At 36.4% G+C, this 19,466-nt stretch overlaps 1 protein-coding gene across 2 annotated transcripts in view; it reads right to left on the bottom strand.

Annotated features, from left to right (window-relative positions):
- The window catches only part of CSMD1 (CUB and Sushi multiple domains 1), a 1,787,407-nt gene that overhangs the window by 1,263,330 nt on the left and 504,611 nt on the right, over positions 1-19,466 (bottom strand). For both annotated transcript variants that reach the window (XM_053598050.1, XM_053598051.1), the window contains exon 3: positions 1,776-1,888. In XM_053598050.1, coding sequence (XP_053454025.1) covers positions 1,776-1,888 — 113 coding nt within the window. The remainder of the gene's footprint in view (positions 1-1,775; positions 1,889-19,466) is intronic.

Here is a 19,466-nt window from a genome sequence, read left to right as displayed (position 1 = left end):
ATGGCCCTATTCATTTTTCTAGTCATTTTCCAAATTGGTCTTATGAATAACCCAAAAATATTTTTCCAACAGGGAAAATCTCATCCATATTTTTTTATTATATCATCATGATAACTATTAAAACCAACAATAGCCCAGAAAATTTTGATAGAATTATTCATTTAGCAATCACTAATGGCAACAGATTCTATAACATTAATGTCAGAGAATCCAGAAAAATGTGGTATTCAGCTATCAATTCGTCAGAAAGGGGAAGGAGATTGCTGAGTTTCTAAAATGTAAAAGCATTATCTATCTTTTAAGATAGTATCCTATATGTGTTTTGAACAAAGCCTGCTTCACAAGCAGCTAGCACGGACAGCTTTAGAGAAGCTTTTGTAATGTTATGCCAAAATAAATGATGTGAATTCAGGGTTTATAAGAGGATATGGTATATAAGTACAGTCAATTTTGAAAGCCCATGGCACCTTTTGATCTTAAATTAACCTGTTACTTTCCAAAGATTGAAATATTCCTTAATTGTCAGTAATATACTTTAACTTAACTATGTACCCATGCAGTGTCCTGAAAGGGTCAAAACAGTTTACAATCCTTGCATTATTCCACGCAGAACGTTAAAAGCATAAATCAATTAGTTTATACATCTGTAAAAAGAGATTGGTCTACTCTCCTATTTTCTGATGATTACTACTAAATTTAGATGCACTAACCACATGCACATGTTAGCTTTCTACAAAAAACAAGTTTTGCCCAAATGCACTGAGTTTTTAAATAAGAGTATGTAGATGTGATGTAAGTGGGTACGAGGGCCAAAGTTTGCAGAGTCATTCTATGAATGGGAGGTGGTCTGCTTCTATAGCCATGAGATTTTTATTTCATTTTAATACACAGGGACAAAAGTTTTTTGTGTGTAAATGGGAGGTGGTCTGTATCTGTAACCATAAGATTTTTATTTTATTTCAATCCACAGAGACGAGAGTTTATTTGTGCTAAATAAAATATCTTTTGTGGTGCATGTAAAAGAAAATATAAAATCTCTTTGTGACTCAAGACTAAATTAAACACACCAAAGCATTGAAAGTATTAATATTCAATTTCTTAACATCGAGTGCTTGAGAAGATCATTTCCTCTACCAAGGTTTTATCTGTTTTATTCTTTAAAATCCTGCCAAAAAGCAGCTTAATAATGATAGCAATATCCCAAAGGTATCTACACACAAAATCTGAATACATGGAAACAAATAACAAAATCCCTGCATCTTGCATGATCAAACAACAGTAAAAGCAAATTAATCTTCTCAATTAATTAAAACTTCCAGCTTTGATAACACCACCTCAAGTAATGAAATTTCTTTCATGTAAGCACTGACTAGCAGTATTATTTCCCAACAAAAATTTTCATAAAACTCTTCTACATTAAAAATGAATTCACCACCTAAGAAAGCTACTCATTTGTATTCACAGTTTTTAAAACGTCTCCACTGTAAGTTCACACAAAGAAATTCCAACCAAGAAAGATCTAACGAATAAAAGAAAACCACCAATGTGTTTTGTGCTGGAAAATTTTGTGATTTCAGCAAATAGTATTATCCAATTTTCAACATAGCTTTTCAACAAAAGTCACGTGCTAGCACCATGAAACCACCTTGGACATGACAGCTTCATTCACCTTGGACATGACAGCTTCATTTTTGATTAACACCTTTAATCCAAAATAGCATATGTGAGGTCACATGGACGCAGAATATGTGTGAAAAATGCAGGGAATCTCCTACCTTCATAGAGTGCTTTAAAACCTTGGGCACTCACAGCAAAGTCTGTTGTGAACCACAGAGTAAGGATAGATCCTGTGCTCACTATAGAGGAGGGCAGCTGAAATCCCGATAATCTAAATTTGAAAAAGATACAAACATAGTTAAACAGCATGAAGGTGTTAAGTTTACTTCATAAAATCATTTAACAACCCCTCTAAGGATGGTATATTTATTTCATGCATGCCAATAAACAATTTTACGAAGCATAGTCATACACTCTGGTATGTAAATGAAATTAAGCTTTTTCAAGGCTCAGAGTTTGTTCATTTAAATAACATTCGAGGAAATGCCTTTCTAAAGGAATTATACAACACGTCATTGTCTTAAACTGAGCACGTGGAGGATATCAGAGCAGTTCAAAGTCATTCTCATTCACACTACGCAAAACAATGATTTTGCACGTGCTTTGGAATTTATTCTACTTCCTTCTAAGTTATTGGGTAGGGGATTGTCAAATCTCATATTGAATGGTGCTTATTGATAATATCAACCCTAAGAGAACTACAGCAGTGATCCATGAATCGACCTTGATGTTTGATTTCCAGGCAGATCTTTTGGAACCTAAGAAATGTTTTTCCCCTGTCCTTGTGTTAGGATATATGTAAAACTTTTAATGAGGTTAAAATCAAAACTCTGAATGAGTGAGCTAATACAACAATAGGCATAATACCGTAAAAAATAATAGCATTTCCAAAAGTCAAAGAGAATCTCCATCAACTCACATTTTATCTCGTTTTTCTTGGGTGAATAGGGTTGTCTACAAGTATGTGGTTTCATGTAGCATGAACACAAAGCTATGATGCCAAAACAATCAAACCGAATGGACGGTTATTGGGTGGCATTAAACATCACCGTAACTGCTAAGACTGCAGATCAATGTGTGGAACTTAATCAATATGGCTTACTATGCTCAGTTAATGAAACGGTAATAGATGAATAAAATGACAAAACCAAGGAGCGAAAAAGTAAAAACAAAGTTATATTTAATTAAAGGAATAATTGCCTAAGTGCTATCATTACTTTTATTGTTTCTAGTACAAGTAGTCAGTATGTGTTAGCTTAAATTTTTCTACATTTCATTTTATTTAAAAAACTATTACTAATTCATTGGTTTTAGATGGCCATTGTCTGCCACCAAACCATAATTTCCTATAAATCAACTTTAAATCACTTTCTAATCAATGTATATATGTTAACCAAGTGTGTGTGTGTGTTTTGTGTGTGCGCATGCACCTGTGTATAAATGTATATAAATATCAGTGAGCACAATCGAGAACATGTTACAACGTCATCTGCTGCCTAATCCCATTGGTCTGTGAGTCAGTGTTTTCCGTGTGGATTCAGAGCGGTCCACTGGGGAAAGTAAGGCTAACATGGCAAACAACAGGGGCCATAGGTCTCAAGCCGTTGAGAGGCCAAATGAACACTGAGACTGCTCTGGATTTATGAGAGGGCTGCCAAAATAAGAAGCCTCAAATTCTGGTAAAGAGCTTGTATTTTTGTGTCGTAAAATCCACACTCTCCTGAGATGCAGAGGCTGGCCTGTCCTTTCTCGTCCTCCTGTGGCGTCTCCCCTTTCATCCCTGCCTTTCAGTTCATCCCCTTTTCTCTCTGGTACAATTCACAGTTCTGTGAGGACGCTCACCTCTTCCCAAATTACACTAAGCTTTCTGAACTACCAGATCTGCTCTCTACCCTTTTATGTCACTTGAGCCCCTCAAAGGCGGCACTTGTTATCTTTACTTTTTTCCCCTTGGATGTCCATCCAAACAACTCCCAGATAGTCCATTCCCATGAAGAACTAAATGACTGAAAAGTAGAAAAGGGAACTGCTCTTTGTTGTAGGCCAGAAGATACTTGGCTGTGCTGTTCATCTGTTATCTGATGCAACATAGGAAAGAACTCAGAGGAGAAGATGTTGCTTCTGCAAAGGAAACTGAGTTTCAATCCCCTCTGTAACTGAAAACCAGCAAGAACACAGAACCCACCCTCACCATCAGGCAATAGGGTTTGATCAATATTTATGATACTCCACTCAACAGGAGCCGAATAAACATTTTTTCAAGTGCTGCAGAACTCCTACCAAGATACACTCCATCCTAGAATAGAAAACAACCCTAAACATTTAAAAGAATTGAAATCATGCAGAGTATATTCTCTGTCCACAATGGAATCAAACTAGAAATCAATGAGAGGAAATTAATATGAAAATGTCCTATTATTTGAAAACAAATCAGCCCAGCTGTAAATAATCCATGTATCAAAAAGGGAGTCTTGAGGGAAATAAAAATGTGCATAAATTGAATGAAAATGAAAACACAACATATTACAATTTGAAAACTCAGCTAAGAAGTGGTGAGAGGGTAATTAGATGCACTATAACATACATTAAAAAAAAGAAAACATCTCAAATCCATAATCTAGTATTCTACCTAAAGAACCTAGAAAAAAAGACAAAATAAACCTAAGGCAAACAGAAGGCAAGAAATAAGAAAAAAAACACCATGGAAGTCATGAAAGTGGCTTTTTATTGATTTTTTTATATTCATTGTTTAACTTGTACACTTGATCTCGTATATTAGCTCTATGTCTTTTTTTCTTAGGTTCCTTGGTGTTTCTTTATTATTATTATTATTATTATTCAAAATATTAAGGGGATACAGATGTTTCTCATGCATCCTTCAAGTAGTGGTTATTGTGCACGTTAGGTGAGTGTTTTCCCTTCCCCACATTAGGTGGGTTTTGTCTTCTACCCTTACTTGATTTCCAATCCTTTTCTTTCCTCTATGTACTTGTGTGCCCATCAGTAAGTCACAATTTATTACATAGTACATGTGACATTTCATTTTCCAGTCTTGAGATACCTTATTGAGGATAATCATCTCCATTTTCTTCCAAATTGCTGCAAAAGGCATTACTCTATCCTTTCACATTTTATTAATCCACTCATGAATTGACAGGCACTTATTTGTTCATGTAGCCTTATAAAAGATAGATACATACTAGTGCCATTTCTAAATTCAATGTTAGGTCTACTTTTAGTTCCTTAGAGGTATTTCCATATTGTATTCCATAGCGGTTGAACTAACCTGCAGTCCCACCAGCAGTGTATAAGCATTTCTTTCTCTCCGCATCCATGCCAGCATCACTATTTTTGGACTTTTTACTTACGTAGTTATTTTTAAATTTTAGATTAACATAAGGGCATAAATGATTACAATGTTAGCATTTGTTAAGTAAGGTACCTGTTGTAGTTGTGTCCCACACCCAGGAGGGTGCCATATACTCTTACATTGTGCCCACAAGGTGGAGAACATGCCAATCCCTCTCTCTCCTTCCCCCTTCTCCCAGCCTCCACTACCCCAAAACTTAGATTGAATTGAGTTTTATCTTGTATGGGCATATATTAGTTTGTCTACTGGTTTCATATTAGTATTGGATACTTGCTTTTCCATTTTTATGATACTTTACTAAAAAGAACTTGTTTCAATTCCATCCAGGTTTATACAAAAGAATATTTTTTTAATAAACAACCCAAGTGCCTGTCAATTTATGAGTGGATTAACAAAACGTGTTATGTGTATACCATGGAGTGCTACTCAGACATAAAAAGGGATAAAATAATGCTATCAAATGACTGTAAAAGTGTTACATCCGATTCTATTTCTGGAAATTACTGTGTAAAATTGGTGGGTTTTTTTTTTATGATTGGCAGAATTCTCCAGAGAATGTGGGCTTTGTAATTTATTCAGGGGAAGTTTCAATAGGTACAAGGTTATTCACTTCATCTAATTTTTTGGAAGTTATAGTAATCTGTACTTTTTGAGGAAGTGCCCATATTATCTCTAGTTGCCAAATTTATGTATATATAACTTGTGTAGTAACCTCTTATTATCTTATTGTCTTTTTTAGTTTCATTCCTAATATTGGTTATTTTTGCCTCCTGAATTTTTGAAACACCACTGTACATTCTATATTCTTGATTTTTTTCAAATATGTGTGTCAAAATACAACAGTAATAAAATACAAAAATTCATTTAGAAAATACTCGAAATCATAAAGAGGATATTGACTGGGTGAAAGGAGGCAAGATTGAGGACCAGAGACATATCTGCACTAGCTGCTGTTGGTGAAATAGGGGAGAGCGGACTCCAGCCACTACTGGCTGGATTGTCCCACCCAGAAGCATCATTACAGAGGCCCAGTGAGATAGTGGTAGACTCCAGGAGCCTTGGGAGAGGTCACTCCAACACCCAAGCACAGAAACAAGGAAATTTAAGGAGAAGGAGGAAGAAAGAGAAAAAACGGGAAGAAATGAACAAGAAGAAAACACACATAAGGAGAAACCAACAGAAATTCTGGCAACATGAAAAACTAGAAGTGTTCAATCTCCACAAGGGATCATGAGGCAGCTACCATAGAGATGATCCTACCTGTAAAGAAATTATGCAAATGATAGGAAGGGAATTTAGAGGAGTGATGGCAAAAATAATCAAGGTAATTGAAAGAAAAGTGGAAAAAGAAATCTAGAAATTGACCCAATAAATGAATGAGAGACATGATGAAAGTAGACAGATATATCAGAGCTTAAAGAGTGGAAAGAGTCACTCAGGGAAGTTAAAGATTCAGTAGAAAGAATAAAAAAAAAGATTAGACAATGGAGAAGGAAGAATCTCAGAGCTAGAGGATAAGGCTCTTAAGGTAACTCGGACATTTAAACAGGCAGAAAAGAAGACAGCAAAAGCAGAGCAATCTCTTAGAGAATTACAAGACTTCATGAATCATTCAAAAATATAAATTATAGTTATCCTCAAGGGAGAAAAGAATAACCCAAAGGAACTGAAGCCCTACTGGAGGATACCATAAAGGGACATTTTTAAAGCATCACCAAAGATTCTGACACACTCCTTTAGATGGATATTGAACCTTGGTTTGTCACAACATTGCATCTCCTACTCACATTGTAATGAACCTGGTGAAAGTCAAGAGGAAAGAAAAAAAATGCAAGCAAACCAGGAGTAGGCTCCAATTAACCTGTGGGGCAGACCCATCAGAGTGGCAATGAACTTTTTAGCTGACACTTTTCAAGCCAGAAGAGAATGGCCACCTACCTATGAACTTCTTAAACAAAACAATTTTTTTACCAGGATTCTGTATCCTGATAAACTAACCTTCAAACTCAGTAGAGATATCAAATCATTTACTGATTAGCAAATACTGGGGAAATTCATCACTAGACCAGTTCTTCAGAAAATACTCAGACATATTCTCCACACTGAACATCAATATGGATCACCAGCAATGAAAATACAAAACCTAGCTTCCATGATGACACAGGAGATAAAACTAAGCAATGGACTTTCACAAAATAAGATAAATAGAACTCTACCATACTTATCAATTTTCTCAATAAATGTGAATAGCTTTAATTCCCCACTGAAGAGGCACAGGCTGGCTGACTGGGGGAGGGGGGTGGGGCCTTGGTGTGTGTCACACTTTATGGGGGCAAGAGATGATTGCAAGAGGGACTTTGCCTAACAATTGCAATCAGTGTAACCTGGCTTATTGTACCCTCAATGAATCCCCAACAATAAAAAAATAAAAAAAGCACAAGCCATCTATAGCTATCTTTGGGAAGCTATCTTTTGCCCTTTTATCCAAGGACAAAAAAGACTTCAGGTGATGGGTTGCAAAACAATATTCCAGGCAAATAGAAAACAGAAGAAAGGAGTGGGTCACAATTTTATTTGCAGATAAAAGTGGATTTAAAGCAACAAAAGTAAAGAAAGTAAGGAAAACACAAAGACAGTCACTATGTACTGGTCAAGGAAAGAATACAATAAGACATTTCAATTCTAAATATATATTCAAAAAAATTAAATGCTCCCAGATTTATTAAACAACCCCTAATTGGTCTGAATAGTATGATATCCTACAACACTATAATAGATGCGGACTTGAACACCACTCTGAAAGAACTGGGAAGATGCCCTAATACATACATCTCAGTGTATAAAATCAATGGCCACAAATAAGTAATCTTTGTATATGCTAATAACAGCCAAGTTGAAAAGCAAATTGAGGACATAATTCCCTTCACAGTAGCTTCAAAGAAATAAAATATCTAGGAAAATACCTAACAAAAGATGTGAAGGACCTGTACAAAGAGAATTACGATACCCTAAGAAAATAAATGGCAAGGTCAGGCGTGGAGGCTCATGCCTGTAATCCCAGCACTCTGTGAGGCAAAGGTACTTAGGCAGATAGCCTGAGCTCATGAGCTTGAGACCATCCTAAGATAGAGTGAGACCTTGCCTCTAAAAATAGCCAGGCATTGTGGTGGGCACCTGTAATCCCAGCTACTTGGGAAGCTGAGGCAAGAGAGTCGCTTGAGCCCAGGAGTCTGAGGTTGCTGTGAGCTATGATACCATGGCACTCTACCAGGGGTGACAAGATGAGACTCTGTCTCAAAAAATATAGAAAGAGGTGGGGCCTTGGTGTGTGTCACACTTTATGGGGTCAAGACATGATTGCAAGAGGGACTTTACCTAACAATTGCAATCAGTGTAACCTGGCTTATTGTACCCTCAATGAATCCCCAACAATAAAAAAAAAAAAAAGAAAAAAATATATAGAAAGAAAGAAAGAAAAGGAAGGAAGGAAGGAGACATTAACAAATGGAAGAACATACTATGCTCTTAGGTGAGAAAAATCAACATTGTTGATTTAATGGCAATCTATAGATTTAATGCAATCCCCATTAAAATACCAAAATCATATTTTGAAAAAAATGAAAAAAAAAATAGTTCTTCATTTTGTATGGAACCAGGAAAAAACCCATATAGAAAAGGCAGTTCTTATTACAAAAAAAAAAACTGGAGGCATCATTCTATGAGACCTCATGTTACATTAACTATTCACATTGATGAAAATATCATAGGATTGGTACCAAAATAGACACGTAGACATATCAACAGAATAGAAAACCATGAGATAAAACCAGACTCTTCTTATATGATCTTTGATAAACCAAACAAAAGTGTATACTGGGGGAAAAATTCTCTATCCAATAAATGGTGCTGGGAGAACTGGATAACCTCATATAGAAGACTAAAACAGGACCCACACCTTTCACTGCTTACAAAAATTTACACAAGATAGATGAAAGATTTAACCTAAGACATGAAATGATAAAATTCATAGAAGAAAACATGAGAAAAACTCTTTTGAAGATGTCAGCCTGAGGAAACATTTTATGATGAAGATGTCAGTGACAATTCCAACAACAACAAAAATAAACACATGGACTTAATTAAGCTGAAAAGCTTCTGCATAGCTAAGGACAAAACAATTAAAGCAAATAGACAACCTTCAGAATGGGAAATTATGGGCGGCGCCTGTGGCTCAGTGAGTAGGGCACCGGCCCCATATGCTGAGGGTGGCGGGTTCAAACCCAGCCCCGGCCAAACTGCAACCAAAAAATAGCTGGGTGTTGTGGTGGGCGCCTGTAGTCCCAGCTGCTTGGGAGGCTGAGGCAAGAGAATCGTGTAAGCCCAAGAGTTAGAGGTTGCTGTGAGCTGTGTGATACCACGGCACTCTACCCGAGGGCAGTACAGTGAGACTCTGTCTCTACAAAAAAAAAAAAAAAAAGAATGGGAAATTATATTTACACTTACAAATCTGACAGAGTTTACAACCAGGATCTACAGAGAACTCAAGTTAATCAACAAAAAAAGATCAAAACAATCCCATCTATCAATGGGTAAGAGATATGAAGAGATCCTTCTCTGAATAAGACAGACAAATGGCCAACAAACATATGAAAAAGTGCTCCTTGCCCCTAATCATCAGAGAAATGCAGGTCAAAACCACCCTGAGATATCACCTAACCTCCAGTGAGAACAGCTCACATCACAAATTCCCAAATCTGCAGGTGCTGGTACAGATGTAGAGAGAAGGGAACACTTTGGTACTGTTGGTGGGATTGCCAGCTAATACAGCCTCTTTGGGAAAAAGTATGAAGAATCCTCTAAGAACTTAAAATAAACCCTCCATTTGATCCCACCATTCTATTAGTAGGCATCTATCCAGAAGGAAAATAAAAATTATTTTATCATAAGGACATTTGCACTAGATTATTTATCAGAGCTCAATTTATAATCACCAAGATGTGGGAACAGCCCATCAACTCATGAATGGATTAATAAGCTGTGGTATATGTATACCATGGAATACTATTCAGCAATAAAAAATATGGAAACTTTACATCTTTTGCATTAACCTAGATAGAGTTGGAGAACATTCTCTTGTAAAGTATCACAAGAATGGAAAAGCGAGCATCTAATGTACTCAATTTTAATATGAAGCCAGTAGACAAACTAATACATGGCTACACTAAAGCAAAACTTAATTTAATTCAAGTATTGGGGTATTGGGGAGGAGGGAGATGTTGAGGGTGTGCTCCCACCTAATAAGCACCGTGTCAGAGCATATGGCGCACCACCTGGGAACAGGACACAGCTTCAACAGGGACCTCACGACCAAACACAAACATTGTAACCTAACCATTTCTGCTTTCATATTAATCAAAATAAAGTGAAGTTCATATAAATGCATAATATTTTATCACCTAAATAATATATATGCAAATGACAAATAAGCACGTAAAAAGTGTTTAACATGATTAAACATTAGGGAAGTGCAAATAAATCCGGAAGAGAAAAATCACTACACTTATTAGTATGGCTAAAATAAAAACAGTAGTAACAACATCAAATCTGACTAGAATGTAGAGAAAATTGATTACTCATCTATTGGTAGTGGAAATGTAAAATTATACAGTCACCTGGGAAATGTTTAACATTTTCTTTAAAAATTAAACTCGATATTACCATGAGATTCAGCAATTGGTCTTGGTATTTACTACAGAAACCCTTATGGTGATTGAAAATATTTTATATCTTCACTGTATCATATCAACATCCTGCAACTGTTACTGTACAATAATTTGGAAAAGTCACAGCATTGGGAAAACTGTAAATGGTTCATAGGATCTCTCTGTATAATTTTTATAACTACATGTGAATCTATATCTATCTGAAATTAAATAGTTTAATAAAAATATATTTAAAAGGTTGAGATAGAGAGACATGCAAAAAATATTAACAATGATTGAAAGAATCAATTTAGAACACAAACAAAAGATTTAATAATAAAACATTCTCTCAATTCATTTCAAAGATACATTTAACAAAAATGTTGATTATTTCATCTAGTAACTTCCCATTTCAAAGTTTTCAATGTATGTTTAGGTAACGGGTGAGGCCACACCTACGGTGCATCTTAGAATGGATACAGGTGAAACTTACTAAATGCAGAATACAAATGTCTACATACAGTAACTAAGAAAATGCCAGGAAGGCTACGTTGAACAGTTTGATGAGAATATTTCAGATTGTATATAAAACCCGCACATTGTACGCCTTGATTGCATTAATGTACACAGCTATGATTAAACAATTAAAATAAATAAATTAAAAAAAACAGTTTTACCACTTTTAAATAAATATAATTTCATATTCTTTTTAATTAATAACTTTTATAAAGAGTTGTGGTTATGAAGGAACATGGCAGAACTCTATTAGCCCAAGAAAAAGTAGCAAGGTTGTAAGTGTTCTTTTTTTTTTTTTTGTAGAGACAGAGTCTCACTTTATGGCCCTCGGTAGAGTGCCATGGCATCACACAGCTCACAGCAACCTCCAACTCCTGGGCTTAAGCAATTCTCTTGCCTCAGCCTCCTGAGTAGCTGGGACTACAGGCACCTGCCACAACGCCCGGCTAGTTGTAAGTGTTCTTAAGAACAATGTTCTGATTTTTGGTCTTCTGGGTATATGCCCAAAGATATTTGTACCAGAATGTTTATTGCAGCCCAATTCATAATAGCTAAGTCATGGAAAAAGCCCAAGTGCCCATCGATCCACGAATGGATTAATAAATTGTGGTATATGTATACCATGGAATACTATGCAGCCTTAAAGAAAGATGGAGACTTTACCTCTTTCATGTTTACATGGATGGAGCTGGAACATATTCTTCTTAGTAAAGTATCTCAAGAATGGAAGAAAAAGTACCCAATGTACACAGCCCTACTATGAAACTAATTTGGGACTCTCACATGAAAGCTATAACCCAGCTACAACTTAACAATAGGGGGAAGTGGGAAAGGGAGGGGGGTGGGTAGAGGGAGGGGGATCGGTGGGATCACACCTGTGGTGCATCTTACAGGGGTATTTGCGAAACTTGGTAAAGGTAGAATGTAAATGTTTTGGCACAGTAACTGAGATAACGCCGGAAAGGCTATGTTAACCACTGTGATAAAAATGTGTCAAATGGTTTATGAACCGAGTGTATGATACCCCATGATCATATCAATGTATACAGTTATGATTTAATAAAAAAATAAAAATAAAAATAAAAAAAACAACAAAAAAAGAACAATGTTCTGCGACTATGCTCAGGAGGTGTGGGAGGAGTTCAGTATTCACGAGTGTAGGTGAAGTATGCCTGTGTGTTATACATCTGATAGTTTTCTAAATATCAGGAATGAAATGGACTCATTTATATTTGAGTGCAAAAAGGTGGACTCCAACACTGATTGGATGGAGAAGGATGAATTTATATAAATGAGCATGAAAAAACTCCAAGAGCTCAATTCATGATGAAAACATTTACAACCATTGCTTCATCACACCATCCAGGTGTAAGGAGCTTTATACAAACAGCTGGTGAAACTTGCTGTTTGGTGGTTTGGCAGACAGGACTGCAGGGATCCAGCAGACCATGGGGCTGGTTGTGTTTTCCCCTTAGTATTGACTAACAGAATATCTAGAGCCAAATCTTTGACCTTTCCTAAGCATCTAATACACTTTTACAATGGCCTTGTTCCAGATTCCATCTGTAAGTATTTCTCTAATTCTCATCTTGCTGCCATCCTTACATCCTTCTATCTTTGTCAGCCACTGTATTTCTCATTATAACGTATCCAGGGATTAATAAAGTACTAAGTCAATGAAAGAAAGAAAGATCCATGTTTCTGTATTAAACCTGATATCACTACATTAAAACACGGGAACATTTGACCCGTTTCATCATATGCTGAGAATCAGAAAAAAAAAAATTCATATTTCTGATAGTTAGGTGTGAGAATATTTAAACCATGTCATAATGACAGAAGTCCAAATTCAGCCACAAATATTTATCTTTCTGCTCTTGTTTTTATTCCTTCCCCCAAGTCTGTCTAAATACATCAAGCAAGTATGATGTATTACTAACTATTCTGTCCAATATGGGCAGCCCCTGGCCCTGACAGCAAGGCATGAAAGGGGTCTGTTCACCCAGAGGGGAAGTCTGCCCCTCCTCCGTGACAGGGTTGTCACCACAGACAGCAACCCTAATACTCTTATTCCAAGCATTGTGTTTTCATCCCAGGATCTAGTTCAATCATTTCCAGGAGGAAGAAAGAATGGTCAGGAAAGGAGATTTGGCTGAGAATAGTGACAAGAAATCAATTTTATTTTTAGTTAAAAAAATTATAGTTAATGTCAGCCCCAACATGCCTCTCTCTATATATGCTTTTTAAGTTGCATCTCTGCTGTCCTGTAGAATCTCATGTACTATATTTTTTACTGGGAGAAAGGTTTCCCTCTCACATGGAGCAATACTGGCAAATGGGAGAATGCACCTGTCACACATGAGTGATTGTCAGGTAAAGTAGGAACAAATTGTGGTGGCCCTTTTATATTCCAGGTACATATTCATTCAGCAGAAACATGAGTTTCAAATGGAAAAAGTTAGTTCTTCCATCCCTTAAGAAATTACCAGGATGAATTGCATCTAGAAATAGATTCACAGTATTTTGTAAGATGCTCTCATTCAAGATATTTAAACCACTGATGGCAGTGTAATAATCTTTACTGTCAGAAGTGGTGATTGCTGAAAAGCTAAGTCATAAAGGAAGACCAGCATACGAGAAGTCCATTCCACCTGCGTGAGTCAGGGAGCCATTGCCGCGGTAGACAGTGGTGAACTTCCAAACCACACACTGGGCACACTGCGCAACCTGTAGTGCTTGTTGTCTGGAAATATCAAATATCTTTACAACTCCAGTTTAGTTAAAATGTCAAATGCACATTTTAAGTAAATTGGGAGAAAAATCACTACATCAAGTCTTTTTCCAGAAAAATGTAATCACTTTAAAGAATTTCTCTCTAAAGACAAACGTTGCCAAATCTATATCAATAATCTGTATTTCATAACTTTGCATTTCCTCCACTTGCCAATATGAGCATCTTCATAATCTAACTTATAAAAGGCTTGGCCTACTCTAAGGAGTGAGAATAGAGTAAGAATTAGGAGTTAGAAATATTCTTAGAGAATAATTTATTCAATGGTTTACCAGTGAAATTAATTTCCTCAAAAAGAGGGTTCCCCCACTCCAGCAAGATACTATCCAGGGCCCATCTAAGTGTTTCCAAAGCTGAGAAATAAAATCCCCCAAAGGCATTTAGTCCCACCATTACCAAATTACCTGCTTAGATTTTGTTTTTATTTTCACATATACATGTGTTCATTAGGCTTACACTTTTTGCCTTTACAAAATTTAACAACAATAACAATGTTTAAGATAGGAACCAGAAACAAAACCCTCACAAAGAACGAACGAAGACAAATACATTCAGAAAAGAAATCAGACGTTTGCTGCAACGAAGTATTAAGCAATAATAATAATAGTAATGCAAAGAAAGTAACATTCACATTGTCAAATAAGAGTATGTCTATTATAGAATGCTTTGACTCCGAAGTTCAGTATGGAGTCATCAGTTAACTACTTCTTTCCCAAAGTATCAAAGAATAGACAACTAATATTTATAAATAAAGATAAAAGATAATTTCAAAAAATAGAGCATGCCAAATCATTATAGACAACTGAAAAAGAAGAACTACTTCAAAATCATTCTACTTAATCTGTATACACCTGATATTAAAATTAGAAAAAATATATTACTATAAAGGGAAATTACAAACATAATTCACTTATAAATGAGTACCTGCTTAGACTTTTTAGGACTCCACCTCTCCCTACCATGTTCAAGTATTGGCCCCATGCTGTATTATTTGGAATAGTTTCCATACCATGGAATAAAATATCAGGCTTATTGTTTTTCAAAACTATCCATTTTGTGGATAATATTATTTTGAGGTATATTCCTTCTGTAGCAGCTCAATAGCCTGAATTTCACCATATTTTTAGTTAGAAAAACAATATTAAGCACTCAGAATTAATGTTTTAGTTATTCAGAGTATTAACATATTCATGGTTAACACATGTGCTGCTTTCAAAAAAATCTGTCAAGCAAAGGATAGGAAATAAATAGGAATGTTCCAGAAGTAAATCAGTCAGGATAATCCACACAGGTGTTTTGTACCCTCCTTTCTACCTTCTATCGTTGCTCAGTTTTATTGGCAGGGATAGTATGTGGATATTGGGGTGTATAGGTTATTGATAACCTTTGAGTCCTTTGACAAAATATGACATGATACTCCCAACATATCCTAACTTCCAATGTAGTGTTTTCAAAAAACAATAATAATAATAATAATACCAGTGATACTATCTGGGGATAAAGTGATCAAGTTGGAGGTGTGGATAAAGCTCAAACATTTAAAAGGTCTGTATTCGTTTTCTAATGTATTTTCCCAAGCCACCAGAAGATGATGTTTAGATTAAAATAAATAAAAACTACCTGTAATGAAAAGGAACTATTTTGTAATAGAAAATACAACCTTGTAGCTGAAGAAGGAAGGCTGAGATTAAATTCTGAATGACATGTCCACACCCTGGATGGTCAAAACCAGAAGGGATTCTTCACTTTCCGATGTCAAGTGTATGGTTATCGGGCTAGTGTTTTCTCCATAAAACAACTTTATTATTTTGTAAAAGTCATTCAATATTGTGTTTTAGAATTCATCCATGATTGTTTTTAGGTATGGGAAGTTTTTTTTATTAGAGCAGAATATTAATGTGGGCTTAGACCTTTGATACTATTAGATATATGTGTTTTTGCTTTTTATTCTATGGAGGAAAGAAACTATTATGAGAGATATTCAGTGGCTTAAAAAAGGCTAACCAGCTCGAGGGAAGGGGACACTTTGATAGCAAGATGTCATCGTGGTCCTGGGAGAACTGATATAGAGAGAAGAACCCGCGAGAGACTGGGAAATCTGAGAGCTGGCGGCTACTTTTGTTGCAGGGGAAGTCCTGGGAGGTCACCATCCTTATGGAAAGTCCTGGTAGCCAGTATGGTGTAGCAACAATGGAATGTTTACAAGGGGCGTGTCTCAGTTCAAATGCTTCTATGATTCCAGATCAGTGTGCAAAGACCACAAGGGGGAAAAATGGTGCCCTGTGTGGTTCTGACACAGAGATTGGGACCCTCTGAGCAGGTCTGGAGCTGGGGATAAAAGAGCTGACCCACAGTTGCAAGGAGCTACAGGCCAGGTTGCGTCAGAAGGGAGACAGTGACTTGATGCCCGGTATCTTTCCCCCTAGTGCTTTGGGGTTACACAACACCCCAGACAGAAATATTGCTCAGGGAAGATGGTTAAAATGGGACAAACTGAATTGCATGTGTGCACACACAATGGTTGGATACAACTAGACTTTACCAGATACAAATTCATTTATTACTGTAAATTTCATATAAAATGTTATTTTTTTATATCCTAACTTTTGGCTTTTGAAAATATTACCTATTAAATGTATTTATTTTAACACTAATCTGAAAGAATAATGTGAAATGTATAAATCTACTCTCAATCTCAATTTCAATTATTGAGAGTATAAATCTACTCTCAATCTCAATTTCAAATATTGTCGTTCAATTATTCAACATTTTTATCATAATATGTAAACCATACATATGCATATTTAGAGTATGTAAGCTATTGTATAACTCTGTCTTTTAAAAAATGTGTTGCATTTTAAACTCAGGGAGCATCACTTAATGTAACATCTCTCGATGTAGATTGAGTTAAATAACTTATAAGCGTAAACTTAGTTTTTTTTTTCAGTTGTTTTTCTGACTCTTTCATATGCCATTTGACTAGCCCTGTAGCAGAGATATATATAGTAGCAACTGTATTTGATGTTTTTCATTGCTCCTGTTATTAAGAAATTAAGGATTAAATGCCTTGATTCATGTCCGACAATTTCCAGAATGACTTGATTAGTCCAGGCTGCCTGTTTATCTTCTTTCTTTTTTTTTTTTTTTGGTTTGTTTTTCTTCTTTCTAAAGCCCCCTCATAACTGCTTGAGTCTCATTCAAAAGAAAAGCTTGACTCAAAGGCAAAGCAATTTCTTCATCTGATTTTACTCCTTTATCATATAAAGAACTCCTTTATAGAGTTCTTTTTTTTTTTTTTTTAATTGTTGGGGATTCATTGAGAGTACAATAAGCCAGTTACACTGATTGCAATTGTTAGGTAAAGTCCCTCTTGCAATCATGTCTTGCCCCCATAAAGTGTGACACACACCACGGCCCCACCCCCTCCCTCCATCCCTCTTTCTGCTTCCCCCCCATATCCTTAATTGTCATTAATTGTCCTCATATCAATGTAAGCCGTCCAATAAAATAAACTATTAGCAGTCCAAAAAAAAAAAAAAGTCGAAAGGTAAAACATTTTGTAAAGTTGCACACTAGTAAAAGCCTAAGAAAGTTTTCCGTGTTCGCTCCGTTCACATAGCCCCAAATTACAAACACAAGGCAACCAGGAGAGTGTCAGCTTCACACAAAGGAAGGTCTGGGCAGCCCCTCGCATCAGAAGAATCGAAGCACGTTTGTTATAGTCTAGTGCTTACTTTAATTCCACGTCGTCCTAGGTAGCTTATTACCTGCCTTGTCAACACTCACTGTCTCCGAAGGAGCACCTGTACGAGTGTCTGGTGCCATTTTAAAATGGCTCCTCAGGTCAATTTCTAAATTAAAGAGTTCACGTGCCCAGCACATCTGTTTACCTATGTATAGACAGAAAGATATGTAATTACGTATTTTCCTACAATAAAGTAGAAAATTTCCTTACGACACTTTTAGAAATAATGTCTCTGTGTTCAAGTTGCTGTAAATATACACATACCATAGATATTTCAGGGCTTTGCAAATACATGATTTTTTATGAATAATCCTGATTAATTTGACATTTGATGATTTTTGTCGTTTATTTTATTTATTTCATATTAACGTGAAGGTAAAAACGTTTAAGGATATTATTTACCTTTAATAAAAATTATGCATATTTAAAGTGTATAACATAGTATCTTGAAATCCATGGGGAAATGGTGTCCATTGCCAAGCTTTTTGTGTATCTATGAAGAGTGACACATATAATTAAGCAGAGTTCTTAAAAGTAAGAAATTGAAAGCCTTGAGTTGAAAAATGCAGTTGAGTAATATAATGCATAATTAACTGTGCTATCTGATGTTCTGCCAACAGACAGATATTCTCCCCTAAAAGGATTATGCCTCTGGCATGTGAGTACATTTTGTTATATTTTGAAAACATCATGCGACGTTCTCTCACTTCTTCATAATGAGAATTACTTAATTTCTCCTCACAATTTCTGCTTCATTGACTGCAAAAGTTTTCTGTACCTGTGTGTATAAACATGTACTTTTACATACACAAAATGTATCCTTACCAGATGAAGCAAAAACAGCCTTTCTTCACATCACAGTGTTTTATAAACTGTGGCTAAGTGTGGCCCTGTAACAACCCCTCTTAGAAACGGAGAAGTATAGATTAGTTTGTACAATTTGCAGAGTCCAGGTTGGATCAGAAAGTTTGCAAAAGGATAGGACGCACTTCCTGATGGGAAGACTTGACACATACTGGTGGAGGAGCACAGGAAGCACAGTTTCAGAGACCAGATGGAAGAAAGGAAAGCATGCAGACGTAGGCCCTTCATTCTGGGTACCCCAAGAGTAGGAACAGAAACTCGAGGGGACACACGTGTGCTCACTGTGGCTCATGGAGACACACAGGTGCCCTGGAACACCTGCCGCCTGGACATGCTCCTCAAGTATTTGCTATGATTCTCCCACGACCTCACGGACCCCGTGAGAATGCCCATCTCCCTCCGGTAAGTTATATGGGGCAAGGTCATCATCTTCCGTGTTTCTGGTGCTGGCCCATGACCCAAATTTTAGTGGTCAGCTGGCAGGAACTGAGTGAGGAGGTGAAGGGCCCTCCAAGACGCTGGCTGAGACTCCTCTGTTCCAGGCGGCCACCCCACCTCCCACCAGATGTGGAACTGAAGATGACGGCCAGATCGTTCAGGGCCAGCTAGAAAGAATAAATTCATTTAAAGTTAAAAATTTTTAAATCACTGTAGAATGCATTCTCTTTTTTACTAATAAAGTTAACTGTGCTGTTCCGCAAAATACGTCCATACCCCAACCCACCCCAGGTGTGCTGTCACTGATCTTTTTCTGAAGTGGGGCACTACATGCCCCAGGGTTAGGCCTGGGTTTCTCCTGCTGTGTATATTGGTTTGGAGGAGTAGTTTTCTGATGTAATATGTGCTGTTTTGGTACTGAAC

Source organism: Nycticebus coucang, chromosome 7 (genome assembly GCF_027406575.1).
Source record: "Nycticebus coucang isolate mNycCou1 chromosome 7, mNycCou1.pri, whole genome shotgun sequence".
Taxonomy (NCBI): domain Eukaryota; kingdom Metazoa; phylum Chordata; class Mammalia; order Primates; family Lorisidae; genus Nycticebus; species Nycticebus coucang.
This window is presented reverse-complemented; position numbering and strand designations above follow the sequence as displayed.